The sequence below is a fragment of the Phyllostomus discolor genome, chromosome 3 (assembly GCF_004126475.2).
Source record: "Phyllostomus discolor isolate MPI-MPIP mPhyDis1 chromosome 3, mPhyDis1.pri.v3, whole genome shotgun sequence".
Lineage (NCBI taxonomy): Eukaryota > Metazoa > Chordata > Mammalia > Chiroptera > Phyllostomidae > Phyllostomus > Phyllostomus discolor.
Window position 1 is genome coordinate 173,345,336 of NC_040905.2, and position 18,316 is coordinate 173,363,651.

Consider the following 18,316-nt stretch of genomic DNA (forward strand, 5'->3'; position numbering starts at 1 on the left):
GTCCTATGTACAGTGTTTTTTATTTCTCATATCTTCTTCAATAGATGTCTCTATTTTTCATATTACGTGGTTTGATACTTTCTGGATAGACCTCATAGAAAAGTTAACTCAAAAGGGTCTAAAGACTTGAATGTAAGAGTTAAAACAATAAAACTTCCAGAAGAAAACATGGCCAGTAGGCTTCTTGACATTGGTCTCAGTAATGATTTTTTTGAATCTGACTTCAGAACCAAAGGTGACAAAAACCAAAAATAACCAAGTGGGACTACATTAAACTGAAAAACTTCTGCATAGCAATGGAAGTTGTCACTAAATGAAAAGGCAACCTACTGAATGGGAGAAAATACAAGTATTTTCCATTTATATATCCAATAAGTAGTTAGTATCCAAAACATATAAAGAACTCATACAACTCAATAGCAAAAAACAATACAGTTTATAAAAGAACAGAGAATCTGAATAGACACTTTTCCAAAGATACCCACAGGTACAGGATGCTCAACATCACTATACTCAGCAAAATGGAAATCAAAACCACAGTAAGATACTACCTAACACCTGTTACAATGTCTCTTTTTATCAAAAAGATAATATTGGTCAGGATGTGGAGGAAAGGAAGGAGCCTTAATACACTCTTGGTGGGGATTTAAATTGATGGCACCACTGTGGAAAAGAATATTAAAGCTTTCTCAGAAATTCAAAAAGAGCATCACCATATGATGTAGCGATTCCATTTTTTTAGTATTTATCTAAAGAAAATGAAAACACTAGTTTGAAAAGATATCTCACCCTCATGCATCATTATTTACAACAGCCAAGGTAAGGAAACAAGTTAGGTGTCCATTGATAAATGAATAGATAAAGAAGATATGATATAAATAATATATATACACAGTGGGATATAATGCAAGAATAAAAAATGAAATCTTGCTATTTGAGACAACATGGATGCACCTAGAGGGTGTTAGGCTAAGTGAAATATGTCAGACAGAGAAAGACAAACATTGTATGGTTTCATTTATAATTGGAATCTAAAAAAACTAAAACAAATGAATAAACAAAACAAAAACATAAATAGAAACGGAGACCAAAGGGATGTTTGCCAGATGGGGAAATGTATAGAGAAGTTAGATGAAAAAGATGAAATATAGTAAAAAATATTGTGATAAGTTTGCATGGTGACAGATGATTAATATAATTAGTGATCACATTATAGTGTATAAAACTGTGAAATCACTATATTGTACATCTGAAACTAATATAAGTAGCATAATATTGTATACCAACTATTCTTAAAAATTACTTGACCAGACTGGAAAAATAGTCAGTTCCTTAATAGAAACTATATAGTTGGGTCTTCTTTTGATTCACTCTGGCAATCTCTGTCTTTTAGTTAGTGGATTTATTCCATTGACGTGTAAAGCAGTTATTGGTACAATTGGCTTTAAAATTTTTTTTTGGAAATTAAAGGTAGTCATTTAACTTTATTTTTGAGACCACATAGGAGTGTTCTGTTTACATGTGTGTAGGAATACTTTTGGTCATCTGAGGATTTGATATATTTTTAATGGTTGACTTCTTTAATGTTTATAAGGGATTCAAATTTTAAATTGAAGATGTCTTGTGACACACTTTCAGTTCACTCAGGAATTTTTCCTCTGGTAAATTGAGATACTAAAAATAAGGGAGTTACAGAATTTTAAACTAAAAGTGAAAATTTGAAGCCTAGCTTCATCTGTGGAAATTAAGAAAGGTACTGAATATGTTTGTATACATCTCAAGGATTTAAGAAAGCTATTTATCTAGGTATGCATTCCCAGGCAAAGATGTCAATTAGCTTATATCATGAAAACTTCCCTGTTTTGCACTCTTTATTAAATATGATATTTGTATTTTGGGAAGCACACTAAGTATTGTGGCTTGAAAGCTCAGTTATTGGATGCAATGTATATATTTTTTTCTTTTTTAACTTTTTAAAATTTTTGCTCAAGTATAGTTGACTCCATTTTTCCCCCCATTATGCCCCCCCACCTCAGCCATTCTCATCTCTCACCCTCGATCCTAACCTCCTTTGGCTTTGTGCATGTGTCCTTTATATATGTTCCTTGACAATAGTTCCATACTCTACACTTGTTCTGTAGCCTTTGAGAACTTGAATGTGGTGGATTGTGTTATCCTCTCTTGCTTAGGAAACCATCATACATACCAGGTACAGAGTTTTGGTTCATTATGCTTTTTACATCAAGAAACCATTTGCTCGGGTAATTGGAAAAATAGGCAAACCAACTTGACAGTGTTTTCCAGTAATCCAGAAGCATTATACCAGTTGTTAATTTTTGTGTTTATTTTGATTTCCTTCCCCAAGAGCAAAGGATAAGAAAAACGTTGTACACAGAATACAGGATATACAATTATCATTGCACCTATTTCTGTAATATTTTTGCTTCTGGAAGAAGTGAATAGAAGTTACTTACACAGAGCATATCAGTAAATAGTTGTTCAGTAAATGAATAAATGTGAAGAATATGGGGATCTGCTCAAGGGTCGAAGTGTGGAGCACCTGTAGTAGAAGTCTGGCTAAAGTACAAATAAACTTTTAAATTTGGAGGGTTCTGTAAAATATGTTGCATCTTTTCCTCAAGGATAGTAAAATTGGTTTAGTCTTTTCTTCCAGTATCTAGATGCTAATTTCATAACTAATTTGGTAATGATAATGTTAAGGGCTTCATATAAAATACTCCTCTACACCAGTTTTTCATTTATTTTTCTAGTTTTTGAACATAAGCCATAATACAGCTAGTAAGTCTGATTGTATGGTAATAGGGTTCATTTTAATCTATGAATTAGATTCATAGATTATATAGATTATATATATTATTAGATTCCTTAATATATAAGGAAACTTTGTTTCTCATCACATACTTAATTTCTTCTCAAAAACTAAGTTTTCAGGGAGTCTGACCATTTGTTTAAAGCTACTTCTATGGCTCAGGGCTAGAATTATCTTCATGTTTTTTCATTGTTCCTGTTAGCTATTATGTTTTTTTTCTTTTTTCACATATATATTTAAATTGTTGTTCACATTTTTGCTTTAATTGATTGCTACTTTGTTTTATTAACCTTACATTTTATCTAGGTTTGGCAAGGTAAGAGGTTTTAGCATTAGAATAAGAGAAGGGAACAGAATTGTGAGTAGAAATTACATTTTTAGAGTTTAAAATAAAGGATGATGGACCTGACCAGGGTACGATAGAATTCAAAGATTCTGTCTTGGGTAAAAAGAATCTCCTGTATCCAGAACTGGTATAGGAGATTCTTCTTTTCCAATTTTATATTTAATAATATTGCTTGCATTTATTTTCACTTAGTTTTACTGTGAAAAATTATTTTTAAACTTATTTTTAGATAAAAACAAAAAACCAGTTTATTTGATTACAACACTGGATAACACAATGGAAGACCTGTTAACACTGGAATATGTGAAGGTAAGTAATTCCATTTGTATCTGCTTGCTACTGTAAATGTACAGCTGAAATACCAAGTTTTGTAAGTTTAGTGATATTCAATTTGATTCTGATTCTATTGAGATATCTATAGCTCCAAAACTTTAAGATTTTTTTTTGCTATATTCCATATAGCAAAATTAGAAGCCTGTGTTCTAAGTAGAAATGACCTGTAGTTTTTTTCCCTACCATCAGGGTATCAGAAAGAAACACATTAATATTGATCCTATTTATTATGATTTATAATGAGAGATGAAGCTTTCACTTTATTTCTTGTTAATTGTCTGAAGTTACCTAATTTTCCTGGTGTCAGTGATTCCTGGTGTCATCTTTTCCCTATTAATTTTTGATATCCACTTTATCATTTATTATATTTTTATATATACTATGATATACTTATGATTTATTCCATGCTTTCATTGACCTATTTTCTTGGAAGTGCCACATTATTTTAATAATTACAAAAATTACTGTATGGTAAGAATAATGCTGAAAGACTGTTTTATCTATTTTCTTGTAAGTGCCACATTATTTTAATAATTACTTTGTGGTAAGAATAATGCTGAAAGACCATTTTATCACTTTTAAGACCATTTTTACTTTTAGGTAGATACTTTTGGGTTTTTTGTTTATTCATTAAATACTTTGAATATTACAAAAGTATTCTAGATATGAAGATAGCATGGATTATTTAGATACTTGGTGGAAAATCTGTCATAAATTTTGTTTTCACATACAGGATGAGTTAGGAAGGACCTTACAGAGTTGTTGATGACTGACTTTTCTCCATATTTGACAATATGTAATTGTCCACTGTTGATAATTTATTGAATACTTGCTATGTGCCAAATTTGTTTTGTGGAAGCAGTTGTTCATTTAGGTAATTATATGTATAAATAACTGGACATTTTCTATACATGTTTATTGGGACTATTATATAACTGTATTTACATATTTAACTGTTTTTTAAAAGATTTTTCTAACAGATTTTTTTTCTCTTTGGATAGGCTGAAAATAATGTACCAAACTTGAAAAGTTCCTATAATAATGTTGCACAACTGATTAAGGTATTAGTGAGTAATTATTTGGTTTTTAATTAGATACTGTATTTCTAAGTAAATAGGATATTTTAAAAATTATTTTATAACCAGAACTCTTAAGATCTCTGAAGATAAAAATGGAATATTATAAATTGGGTTCTTTGTAACACAAAGCCTAGTGCCTTATACAGTGGAGGTAAACAAATATTTATTGACCTATCACTAAAATCAACTTTGTTTTTTAGGTGAATTTTTCCTCTTTGGATATTCATTTGCATACTGAAGCACTTCTGAATACAATGAATTATTTTAATAATATTCTTCCACAATTGGAGGAAAAATCAGCCTCAGTGTATGTTGCAGACACTGAAGACAAAGGAGGGGTCATTAAAAAAATATGTATGTTTCTTTAAAATTCAACTTTAAATTTTTTTACAAGGAGATTAGTACATTTTGACTTTGGCTTTATCAATTTATAATGTTGCCTTCAGAATTTCATTGCCTAGCTTAAAATCTAGAAGGATTCATTATATTCCAGGTTAATTTAAAAAAATAATAGTAAATACTATTACTTGTAGTAGTAGATTACTGCTGAAGAAAATGTGTCTTTAATTTATCATATTCTTTTAAGTTGATGATTATACTATAGAATTATTCGATTTAGATTAAAATTCATGTATTCAATATCATTACTTTAGATTAGAAAAATAGAACTAATAAACTTTTAATAGTATCAGTGTATTTTTTTTAAAATTAGAGTACTTTTTAAGCTGTGAAAAGTTGCAAGTTCAGTAATGATAGATATCATCTAGTAATTATTGACTCTCAAGAGATTTATTATTTTATCTCTAGTAATATCTCAGTTTCAAATGTTAGTCCAATCTAGCAACCATTTTTTTGTCTGCTCTTTTTTTGTTTTTTTTTTGTTTTCATTATACTTGTTTTTTAGAATTCCTAATTATTAGGGAATATTTTACTTGTTTTCACCTGAATTGCAAATCAGGTTTTTCTCTAGTATTAATGGGTTGGCCAAAAAGTTCATTTGTTTTTTTCCATAAGATGGCTGTAGTAGCAGTTAGTTGTCTTTAACTTAATTTGAAACAATTTTGTTAGATTGTATTGTGACAGCTGTCATTCCGGTGTCCATATAAAAAAACTTACCAAAATTGGTGAGTTTTTTGGTCGCCATTTTAATATTGAAGATGGAAGAAATAAACATTTCCAGCATATTATGCTTTGTTACTTTAAAAAGGTAAAAATGTAACTGAAGTGCAAAAATAAGATTTGTGCACTGTGTGGAGAAGGTGCTGTGACTGATCGAAAATGTTGAGAGTGGTTTGGGAAGTTTCATGCTGGAGATTTATCTCTGGACAGTGCTTCATGGTCTGGTGGACTAGTTGAAGTTGATAATGATGAAAAGGAGACATTAATTGAGAGCAGTCATTATTTAACAACACAGGAGGTAGCTGACATAAAGTTATTGGTGAAAATGAAAAATATGTCTTTTAAAAAAGCGGACTTTTTGGCCAACCCAATACCATTATTTGTTGTTACATTTTATTTACTTAGTAAGCGTAGTGAGGTAGCTACAATTTTTCCTTATGTTTTACAATATAATTTTTTTTCACAGCATCAAAACGATCCAAGAGTGAAGATATTATTACCCTGCAGATTTTAGCAGAACTGTCATGTTTACAGATCTTTATTCAAGATCAGAAACGTAACATTTCTGAAATTAAGATTGAAGGTAATAAAATTTCAGAAAAAAAATAAATTCAGAACTATTACATGAAAGAAAAGGCATTTAATCATTTTTTCCCCTTAGGGCTTGATTCTGAGGTAATTATGAGGCCTTCAGTAACTGAAATAAATGCAAAGCTAAGGAATATAATTGTTTTGGATTCTGATATAACAGCTTTATACAAAAAGGTATGAATTTATTTATTGTTTATTAATACATTTTTAAATTTGATTGTCCTTTAAGATTAGTCATAGCTTTAAATTAGACAGTTGTCAGATTTTAGCTGTGTCATTCATGTCTTTTGGTTTTGGAGTTAGTCACAATTAGGTTCTTATTTTAGCTCTGCTCCTTAGTAGTTGTGTGATCTAATACTGGATTCTGTTTCTTTTTTTTTTTTTAAGATTTTATTTATTTATTTTTAGAGAGGGAAGGGAGGGAGATAGAGAGAGAGAAAAACATCAATGTGCGGTTGCTGGGGGTCATGGCCTGCAGCCCAGGCATGTACCCTGACTGGGAATCGAACCTGCGACACTTTGGTTCGCAGCTCATGCTCAATCCACTGAGCTACGCCAGCCAGGGCTGGATTCTGTTTCTTTATGTGTAAAATGAGGATTAAATATCTTGTAAATGAGCTAAGTATAAGTAATCACTCCAGGGAACGTAGTTGCAGGAGTATGTGATGACTGAAGAAGGATGGGAGACTAGTAAATGCCTTTTTCACTTTTTTCACTTTTTTTTATTTCCAAATACTGTGAACCTTGCAATGCATTTTTTTCAAGTCACAAAAATAATTTAATCAAATTAAACTTTTGAGGGAAAGAAGTAATTTTTTCCACCGTATAAATTGAGGTGACAAAAACAGGTTTGTGCAGAAGAAATAGTTCTTAAAACATTTTCTTGGAGTGGAATATTTTAAAAAATAAAATTTTATTTTTCTTCTTTTTAAAAATTTTCTTTATTTTTTACCATCACCATTTAGTTCTCTTATACCTGCTTCCCCTGCAGCAACCTCCACACTATTCTCCATGTCCATGAGTCCTTTTTCCTTTTTGCTCAATCTCTCCACCTCCTAACCTCCCCCTGCCAGCTGTCATCCGCTCTCCATCTGTCTTTCCCCATTTTCCCTGTCAGTTTAGTTTGTTCAGTAGATTCCACATATGAGTGAATTCACAGTATTTTTCTCTCTCTTACTGGCTTATTTCATTTAGCATAATGTTTTAGGTTTCAACAGCAGAGGGTGTGAAGTCAGATTAAATAAATAAATTTATTTTTATCAGTGCTTACTAGTGTAGCTGTTACAATGTTAAGAGAGTCCTTTGAACTAAATGACTGGTGGTTGAAAGATATGTAGGTGTTTTGTTACTGGAGGTAAAACCATAAGGGGGCCTGGTGTGGGGCTGCAGCCCTTCCTCTTTAGGGGAACTTTTGCAGCTGAAATATCCCTCCTGGTTTTTATCCATTAAATGTGGTTGTGGGACCAGGTCATCTGCATCTCTGTCCTTCCTTAGTCTTTAGGTGGCTTCTTCTTTAAATCCTTAGTTGTAGGAACTTCCATTTCACTAGATTTCAGGTGGTTCTGAATGATGATTGTTCTGCAGTGTAGTTGCAATTTTGATGTGGTTGTGGGAGTAGGTGCATTCTGCATTTACCTATGCTGCCATCTGGACTGGAAGTTAGCTCCACCATTTTAAACTGGTATTGCAAAATTTGTGGTTTTAATCTGCTGACAGTAATTATTGGTTTGCAATTGAGATGGTTTCAGAAACTAATAAGGAACAGAAATATAGTGCTAGGAGATTTGTTTGAAGAATGTGGAGAATCTATTCATGTACTTCAGATCAACAGAAGCACATTTCATTAAATTGGAGAGGTACATAGTTTTTCAAAGTTTTGATAGTGACCAGAAATATATTTGTATGCCAATTCTTAGTACATAAGTAAACACACTAAATGAAAATGTATATTCTGATAACTTTTCTTTTGTTCTACCCATTTACAAAAATGTTGGGCCAGACCTATTAAATTGATTTTGTTACATACAAGGGGAGCTGCCACCACCAATTTGAAAACCAGCAATATGGTTCCAATAAAGGAGTTAGAATTGTTGCCTTATTTGTACTTGCCTTGAATACTTGCAAGATTTTAAGACAAATCATTTAAAAGATTGTGACATTTGAATTTTCTCTCATTAAGGCTGTTTATATCACTGGAAAAGAAGTTTTTAGCTTCAAAATGATTTCTTACGTGGATGCAACTGCTGGTTCTGCATACACAGATATGAGTGTGGTTGACATTCAAGTTAATTTAACCGTTGGTTGCATTGAAGTAGTCTTTGTCACAAAATTTTTATATTCTATATTGGTAAGTATGTTAATCATTCTTTTTATTCTTCCTGGTCATTGGAAATGGGTTGTGCATCAAACACAGATGAAGAACAATAATTTCTTGCTTTTTCCCCTGATTTTTCATAATTGTTTAGGTACCATTTGTTATGACTGAAATGTATAATACTTTATTTACATAGCATTATTTTCACATGGGAATATCAAGTTAATTAAATATGTGTTTCATATATTAACATTAAATATGTGTACATTATGTCACATATGTTATATATTCATATAAGAAGTATAAAGGACACATGAACAATAACAGGGAGGGGTGGAAATGGGAGAGAAGTGGGGAGGGTTGTGGGGTGGAGTGGGATGGGGATAAAAGGGAAAAAACTGTACTTGAAAACAATTAAAATAAAAATTAAAAAAAGAATTGACGTTTTATTTATATAACATTGATTTACATTTTTGTTTTACCTGAGTTCCAACTCTGATTACAGATGCTAAATATATAATTGAAGTTTGTTTTTTCTATGAAGTTATTATTTAAAAATTATATTTTCTATAACATTGTAATTCTGTCACTGGGGCTTTAAAGGCTTTAGATTTAATATCTATATGATACATCCTAAGATTTTGAGCATAGTGTTTTTTTCCCTGTGGCTTTCCCAATCTGCCATGTGATAGTTTTTCCTATGAGTGTCATACATGTTTCTTTGCTTTCACTATTCATTCTTTTAAAATGCTCCTGGTTTTGGTATATAAAGTAGATGATTGCTTGATTCTAAGTAAATATTAATTGCTTTTAAAAATCATTTTAATTAAAATTGTCATGTAATTTTTCATATACAAATTTTTTTACACCAAAAAGATGAACAAAATAGCTTAAAAGGAGACAACTGGAAGTTGGAAGAATGGTTTGGTAATTCATGATAAGATGATATGTGGCAGAGTCTAGGGTAAAGGAAGTCAGGTAGCAGGGAACTAACCAATTATGAAAAACTTAAAAAGTAGAATTTTTGAGTTGGGTGGATGTCAGGGTTAAAGGAGAGAGGTTAAAGTTGACTCCAGGTTGTAGGCAAGAAATTTGTATAATTTTTTCTAATTTCTTTTTAGAATTCAAAAGCATTATGTCACTGAACCTGTGCAATACTTCCTTATGCTAAAAAATTACTTGAATTTTTTTTCTAAATATGAAAATTAAGTATAATTCTAGGTATATTTTAGGTCATTGAAGTATTTTTTCCAGAATTCAGAAATTAGGAAAGTTTAGCGTTCTTAAGGAAACATTTATTATTATTTTCTTATAAACATGAATAGCCTCTCAGTCCATTGAGGTTGTACAATATAATTGCTTGACAATTAGAGAAAGTAAGATAATGAAGGAACTAGATTATCAGTGAAATATTACAATATCCACATGTTACTTTGTTCCAGGTACTAGATTTTTATTGTTTTACTGTAACTTTGCATATTTTTATTTCTCAGTTTTTATTACAGAAAATTAATGCTTATTATAGGCAACCAGACTTTGAATAAATAATGCTTTGTTGTACCAAGAAGAATATTTTCTTATGGAGGTAAAATTATAAACCTCTATATACATTTAATAAGCTTCTTCACTAATGGTAACCTTGCAATATACTTTTTTTATTTTTACAGGCATTTGTAGATAATTTTCAAGCAGTTAAAGAAGCCTTGGCTGAGGCAACCGTTCAGGCAGCAGGAATGGCTGCTACTGGTGTAAAAGAATTGGCACAAAGAAGTTCTAGATTGGCATTAGATGTTAACATCAAAGCCCCAGTTGTGTTCATCCCACAGTCCCCTGTTTCTGAAAATGTTTTTGTTGCTGATTTTGGACTAATTACAATGACCAATACATTTCATGTGATAAAGAGCCAGAGCAACCCTCCACCCATTATGGATCTGATTACAATAAAACTGAGTGAAATGCGACTATATAGGTAAGCATTCTGTAAGTATATTTGCATAGAATGCATTTTTTTCTAACTTCTTGCATTAAAGGCTTTAGTATCCTAAGTTTTCTGTTTACAAGATTTTATTTTATTATAACTATACTCAATTTTGTAATGCTCTGTCCCCCAAGTATTTTTTGGTGAAACCAGTGAGTCTTCTAGTTTTTAAAAACTTAAGAAAGTATTTGAAAATTAGTTCTTAGATAATTAAGAACACTGTAAAATTATCTGAGGAAGAATATTTATGCTTATCTGTAGATATTTATCAATTATAAGGTTATGGGAGAATTGGAGAAATTCCTAATATAAAACATTTATTCACCTCAATTTTGGCGGGGGTCTGTTGGTGGGTATTGCTCGAGTCAGGAGGAGAAATCCAATTCATGTTATTCTATCTTGGATGAAAGGAGAAATTTTCATCAGTTGAATATTTTGAGTATTTATTAAGCACCTCATATGTCCCAGTAACTGTGCTAGGAACATGAAGTATAATACTGAGCTACCTTTAAAAAGGATGAATAAATAATACCTACCTCATTGGGTTGTTGAGGGAGATAAAATTTAATGAATTTAATGAACTAGTACATAAAATCAAGATCACATATAGATTTTGGAAGGGTTGTAGAAAATAGGTCAAAAGGAGACAACTGGAAGTTGGAAGAATGGTTTGGTAATTAACAATAAGAATGATATATGGTACAGTCTAGGGTAAAGGAAGTAGGGAACTAACCAATTATGAAAAATTTAAAAAGTAGAATTAATAGTACCTATTGAGTTGGGTGGATATCAGGGTTAAAGGAGAGAGGTTAAAGTTGATTCCACGTTGTGGGCATGTAACATTCAGTATTTGGTAATAGTGCAGTTCACTGAGATAAAATTGAGAATTGCAGGGGGGAAACAGTAAAGAGGAGATAGTAACGTGTTCTGTAATGGGCATAGTAACTTGGAAGTGGTTGCATGACTTTTATTATGGAGCTATCTAGAAAGAGATTTGGAGAGAAGTTTAACATATATGTCTGGATATTAGGAGAGTGTTGTGATATCTAGATTTGGGAGTTTTTAGTAATATTTAGCTAGTTATTGAAACCATTGGAATAATATCATATAGCGAGTTTGTAAACTGAGACAATTAGCACAGGATACTTAGCAATACCAGTACTTAAGGAATTGGGAAAAAAAAAGAATCCTCAAAAGAGACTAAAAAGGAGTAGATAGAGATATACAAGGGAAACCAGGAATATTGAGGCAGTGCTGAGGGTTCTGCTGATGTTAGTATCCCTGAATTAATAGTGTATAATTTTTATGCAATCTTGATATTTGGTATTTGGAGTCCAACAGTCAGTTGGATTCAGGCAAGACAGAATTTTAACAAGCAGGTGTGACTGAAGTTAGTGGGTCAGGATTTTAAGTTTTGAGTCATGTTACTGGATAATGGAGAGGGAAGAAATTAAAGACAAGATGGTACTGATAGAGTAAAAGAATGTAGAAAAGGTTTTATAAACTGGAGATCTCAAAAAATAGTACTGATAAGACTTCCAGCCAAGATGGAGGCATAGGTAGATATACTGTGCCTCCTCGCACAACCAAAAGAAGGACAACAATGATTTAAAAACAAAAATCAACCAGAACTGACAGAAAATCGAACTGTATAGAAGTCTGACAACCAAGGAGTTAAAGAAGAAACATTCATCCAGACCAGTAGGAGGGGCTGAGACAGCGTGTGGAGAGGACTCCAGCAAGGCAGTGGCTTGAGGACCCAGCCTGGATTGTGGAGCAGGCAGTCCCACATTCGTGTGCAGATAAACTGGGGGGAACAGTTGGAGAGCAGGACAGACCACGCAACCCAGCGCTCCAGCGCAGGGAATAAAGCGTCAAAACACCAAAATACCTCTGGGGGTTTAGGTGGCAGTGGGAGAGACTCCCATCCTCACAGGAGACATCATTGAAGAGACCCACAGGGTGTTAGAATGCACAAGCCCACCCACACGGGAATCAGCAGCATAAGGGCCCAATTTGCTTGTGAGTAGCAGGGGAAGTGACAAAGCCAGCAGAGAGTGTAGCAAGCACCATTGTTCCATCTCAGACCCCTTCCCCACATACAGCATCTCAACGAAGCAACATGGGTTGCCCTGCCCTGGTGAACACCTAAGGCTTTGCCCCTCACTACTAACAGGTGCATCAAGACAAAAAAAAAATGGCCCAAATGAAAGAACAGATCAAAGCTCCAGAAAAAAAACAACTAAGCAACGAAGAGATAGCCAACCTATCATATGCACAGTTCAAAACACTGGTAATCAAAAAAAACAAAACAAAATAATACTGGTAATCAGGATGCTCACAGAATTGGTTGAATGTGGTCACAAATTAGATGAAAAAATGAAGCCTATGCTGAGTGAAATAAAGGAAAATGTACAGGGGTCCAACAGTGACAGAAAGGAAACTGGGACTCAGATCAACGGTGTGGACCAGAAGGAAGAAAGAAATATCCAACCAGAAGAGAATGAAGAAATAAGAATTCAAAAAAAATGAGAAGCTTAGGAACCTCCAGGACATCTTTAAGCATTCCAACATCAGAATCATAGGAGTACCAGAAGGAGAAGAGGAAGAGCAAGAAATCAAAAACTTATTTGAACAAATAATGGAGGAGAACTTTCCCAGTCTGGCAAAAGAAAGAGAATTCCAGGAAGTCCAGGAAGCTCACACAGTCCCAATGAAGTTGGACCCAAGGAGGAACACACCAAGGCACACCATAATTACATTAGCCAAGATTAAAAGGAAGGAGAGAATCTTAAAAGCAGCAAAAGAAAAGAAGACAGTAACCTACAAAGGAGTTCCCATCAGACTCAACTGATTTCTCAAAAGAGACCTTACAGGCAAGAAGGGGCTGGAAAGAAGTATTCCAAGTCATGAAAGGCAAGGACCTACATCCAAGATTACTCTATCCAGCAGCGCTTTCATTTAGAATGGAAGGGCAGATAAAGTGCTTCTCAGAGAAGGTCAAGTTAAAGGAGTTTATCATCACCAAGCCCTTATTATGAAATGTTAAAGGGATTTATCTAAGAAAAAGAAGATAAAAAATATGTACAGTAAAATGACAGCAAACTCACAATCATTAATAACCACACCTAAAGCAAAAACAAAAGCAAACAACCAGAACAGGAACAGAACCACAGAATTGGAGATCACATGGTGGGTTAGCAACAGGGGAGTGGGAGGAGGAGAGAGGAGGAAAAGGTACAGAGAATAAGTAGCACAGGTGGTAGATAGAAACTAGACAGGGGGAGGTTAAGAATAGTATAGGAAATGTAGAAGCCAAAGAACTTATATGTATGACCCATGGACATGAACTAAAGGGGGGGAATGTGGGTGGGAGGGGATGTGCAGAGTGGAGGGGAGTGAAGAAGGGGAAAATGGGACAACTGTAATAACATAATCAATAAAATATATAAAAATAGTACTGATTAATTATTGATAGGTTGTGGCATCATTGATAGATTATAGCAAGAATAGACCGGTTAACATGGATGATATTCTTCAAGGAATAGGGTGAGATTTCAGGGTCACAGTTGCAAATTAAGAAAATGATATTTTTGCATTTCTTTGTTTTACTTTATTTTTATTGTTTATGCTGTTACAGTTGCTCCAGGTTTCTCTCCCTTTTCTCCACCTCTACCCAGCCCCACCCTTTCCTTTGCCCAAACCAGTTCCCACAGTGCCATGTCCATTGGTTGTGCATAAATGTTTTTTGGTGAATCCCTTCCCCATCTTTCATGCCACCTCCCCACCTCCTTTCCAGCAGCTATCAGTCTGTTTTATGTATCTAAATTTGTCACCATTTTGTTCATTAGTTTATTGTGTTCATTAGAGTCCACATATAAGTGAGATCATGTGGTATTTTTCTTTCATTGATTGGCTTAATTCACTTATCATAATTTTCTCCAAGTCCATCCATGCTGTTGCAAAATGCAAGCATTTCTTTTCTATCTCTTAACCCCAAGTGAGATAGGTGTTGGAGAAAAGTCTGCCTCTATTTAATAGCATGCTATAGAAAGTTAGGTTTCATTAAAATAAGAACTTGATATGTTTAGTGAAGACATTGGAAAACATAGAATGATTTGTTCAGCTAAGACTAGAGATTTCAGAAATTACAGGTAATATTAGGTGAGAGACTTCTACTTTAATAGTAGCCCATTGATAGAGAGTAATGATTTTCAGCTTTAGATGGCTCATTAACTTGGAGTGTAAACTACATAAAAGTCTAAATTTATTAAAATGGAGTATTTATATACCTGTATTTAATCACATATTGCTAGATTTTAGGAAATGGTAGATGTAATTTAGTTGTGAGCCTATATTACAAATAGATTGTTTTTAAGATTCCACTAAGTATATATAGAACACTATATAATAATTCTATGTCCAAAGAAGATTAATTTTTTTACTGAAGCACATAAAATGGTATTAAGATGAACATTAAAGATTGCTGACAATATGACCATTCAAAAGACAGCTACTATTAATAACTTGTTATGTTTCTTCTAGTTAATTATATATGGACATTTATTTAAGTTAAATAAGTATTACTTTGTGCATTTTAGATTCTAATTTTTTCCCTTAACAATATGCTATATTTTTTATGGTTTTTGAATGCATAATATTTTCTAAATACATTAATATATAGTGTATCTTTAAATACACTATTCATATAGTGTTTTTAAAAATCTATTTGCCTATTGTTAGAAATTTGATTCCATTTTTTGTTATAAATAACTCTATAATGATGCTTGATATCTTTATCAGTACTTATGATTTTCTATTTATTTCTTAAGGATAATTCATTTCCTTCACATGAATTTTTATAAATAGAATTAGTATTATAGAATACTAATCAGTTTTCCCTGAAATAATTGAATACTTATTGATACTTGAAAATTTATTTTATTTTTATTTTATTTTATTGTTTATGCTATTACAGGTGTCCCATTTCCCCCTCCTTTGCCCTCTCCACTCAGCCCTCCCCCATTCCCTCAAGCAATGTTCACATCTATGGGTAATACCTGTATGTTCTTTGGCTACTGTATTCTCTATGCTGTACTTTACGTTCCCATGACTTTTTTGTAACTACCTATTTGAACTTCTTAATTCCTTCACCTTTCTTGCCCACCTCTAACTCCCCTCCCATTTAGCAACCATCAAACTGTTCTATATCTTGCTTTCTTTTTCTATTCTGCTTGTTTATTTTGTTTTTTAGATTCAGTTAACAGATATGTATTTATTGCTATTTTATTCATAGTTTTGATCTTTTTTCTACATTTTATTTTACATTTTTAAAATATTTTATTTACTTATTTTTAGAGGGAGGGCAGGGGAAGGAGAAAGACAGGGAGAGTAATATCACTGGGTGGTTGCCTGTCACACACACCCAACTGGGGACCTGGTCTGCAACCCAGGCATGTGCCTTGATTGGGAATCGAACCAGTGACCCTTTGGTTCACAGGCCAGCACTCAATCTACTGAGCCATACCAGCTAGGGCTGATGTCCTTATTCTTAAAGAAGACCCTTTAACATTTCATATAATACTAGTTTGGTGGTAATGAACTCATTTAACTTCTTATTGTCTGAGAAACTCTTTATCTGTCCTTGGATTCTAAATGGTAGCTCTGCTGAGTAGAGGAATCTTGCTTGTAGGTCCTTGATTTTTATCACTTTGAATATGAGGAAGCACAGCCTCCCCTATTACCCAGGCTGGGTTCTCAACGTTCACCCACGTGTGGGCTGTGTACACACTCTCTTGTACTTGAGCCATGATTGCTTCTGGCATGTCCTAGATCACATGGAGCTACTGCCTGTGTTCTGTCAGGAGTCACACAGCATAAGCTACAAATGATTTGCAGATGGCTGCGAATTGTGTTTGGCTTAGAGGTGCCCAGGTGAGGCCAAACTGTGCACCAAGGCCAGCTATTGCTAGTGCTGGGCCTGGGGCAACTTAGCAAGAGGTACTGGCCTACTGAAGCCTGATGCTGCTTGTTTGAGATAATTTAAGAAAATCTGAAGCATGGACCAAGACAAGCCTTTTATATGGAAAAGTCACTGGAAACAGTTTGGTTAGCCTAAAATTTGGGTATGGCAGGGCCTCAAGAAATCACCAGGGTGGGTCTAACAGTGTGAGCCAGGTTAGTGGAAACTCTGACAAGGCAGCCACCTGCTGGCTCTGTGGGTGGAGGGCTCAGAAAAGGAACAGTGGCCTCTTCAGCACTTCTGTGTAGGAGAAAGCTGATCCCAAGCTTTTGCCTAGATGCTGGACAATTCATTTCCTCCCTGCATGTCTCTAATGCCTTTCAATCTGCTACCCTGGTGCTGGAGCTCAGAGGGGATGAGTCCAAATAAGTCTCTGCATGGGCCCTTTAAGAACAGCTGCCTGAGACTGAAGCAGTTTCTGCCTTGCACAGCCTCAGTCCCCACTGGTTTTTTATACCCAGAGTTATAGAAGCTTATCTTCCTTGCACTGGAACCTTGGGCTGGGGGGCCTGGTATGGGGCTGCAACCCTTCATTCCTGAGATCTCTCTCCTGCTTTTTATCTGCCACATGGGGGCGTGGGACCAGCCACTTCTGCACCTCTGCCTCTCCTGCCAGTGTTAATGTGGTTTCTTCTTTGATTCTGTAGTTGTAGGACTTACATTCAGCTCAGTTTCTGATGGTTCTGAATGATGGTTGTAATAAAATTTAATTGTAATTTTGATGTTGTGGGAGGAGGCAAGCTGTGTTTACCTATGTTGCCATCTTGACTGGAAGTCCAAAAATTCAGTTTAGTTATAGCTTCATAGAAAGCACATAAAGAAAAATAAATACTTCAGATTTGCTACTACTTGTATTATAATCATTTTGTTGCAGAACTGAATTGTAATAAAAAAATTAAAAATATATTTATAATACTTATGTAAGGCAGGTTGTAAAACTTAACTAATGGCTAAGAAGAAATGTAGAGAGAATGTTTTTCTAGTAGGCTTCTTTTTTTATTGTTTATTCTATTACAGTTGTCCCAGTTTTTCCCTTTTGCACCCCCTGTACCCAGTCCACTCCTCTTTCCCACAGTCTCCTTTCCGTTGTCCATGTCCATGAGTCATTCATACATATTTGACTAATCCCTCCTCACCCTCAATGTCATATCAGTTTCTTATAAATTAATTTATATACTTAATCCAATCTAAATAAAATCACAGCACACTTTATTTTTAAAACCTTTTTAAAATTGTTAAATGTCTGGAAATATAAAAAGGGAACAGAATCTATTAATGTTATTTTAGAAAGAAATTTTGATGGGCCATGGGAGAATCAACAATACTAGAGATATTGCTAAAATATATTAAATTATATCAACTACTACTAAAATGTGTCATTAAAGCTAAATAATTCAAATAGTGAAGAATAGGAAGCTCCACAATTGACCATGTTTGTGGTGTGCTTCCTCATTATGTGTAAATATATAGTCAATCCTCATTATTCACAGATTTTGTGTTTGTGAACTATCTTACTTGCTCTAACTTATTTTTAACCCCCAAATTAATGCATTGCATTTTGTGGGCATGTGCAGAGCTGTGAGAAATTTGGGTCCCTCAAAGCCTACATTTTAGGCTGAGATATCAAACTAGGTGACACTCTGCATTCTTATTTCAGCTCTCGTATTGTAAACAAGTGTCTTTTTGCGTGCTTTGTTTTTTGCA

At 33.7% G+C, this 18,316-nt stretch overlaps 1 protein-coding gene across 1 annotated transcript in view; it reads left to right on the plus strand.

Annotated features, from left to right (window-relative positions):
- The window catches only part of VPS13A (vacuolar protein sorting 13 homolog A), a 217,331-nt gene that overhangs the window by 89,925 nt on the left and 109,090 nt on the right, over positions 1 to 18,316 (plus strand). Inside the window, exons 27-33 of the mRNA XM_036021769.1 lie at positions 3,406 to 3,485; positions 4,511 to 4,570; positions 4,789 to 4,942; positions 6,174 to 6,290; positions 6,369 to 6,472; positions 8,478 to 8,645; positions 10,280 to 10,581. Of these exons, the coding sequence (XP_035877662.1) occupies positions 3,406 to 3,485; positions 4,511 to 4,570; positions 4,789 to 4,942; positions 6,174 to 6,290; positions 6,369 to 6,472; positions 8,478 to 8,645; positions 10,280 to 10,581 (985 nt within the window). The remainder of the gene's footprint in view (positions 1 to 3,405; positions 3,486 to 4,510; positions 4,571 to 4,788; positions 4,943 to 6,173; positions 6,291 to 6,368; positions 6,473 to 8,477; positions 8,646 to 10,279; positions 10,582 to 18,316) is intronic.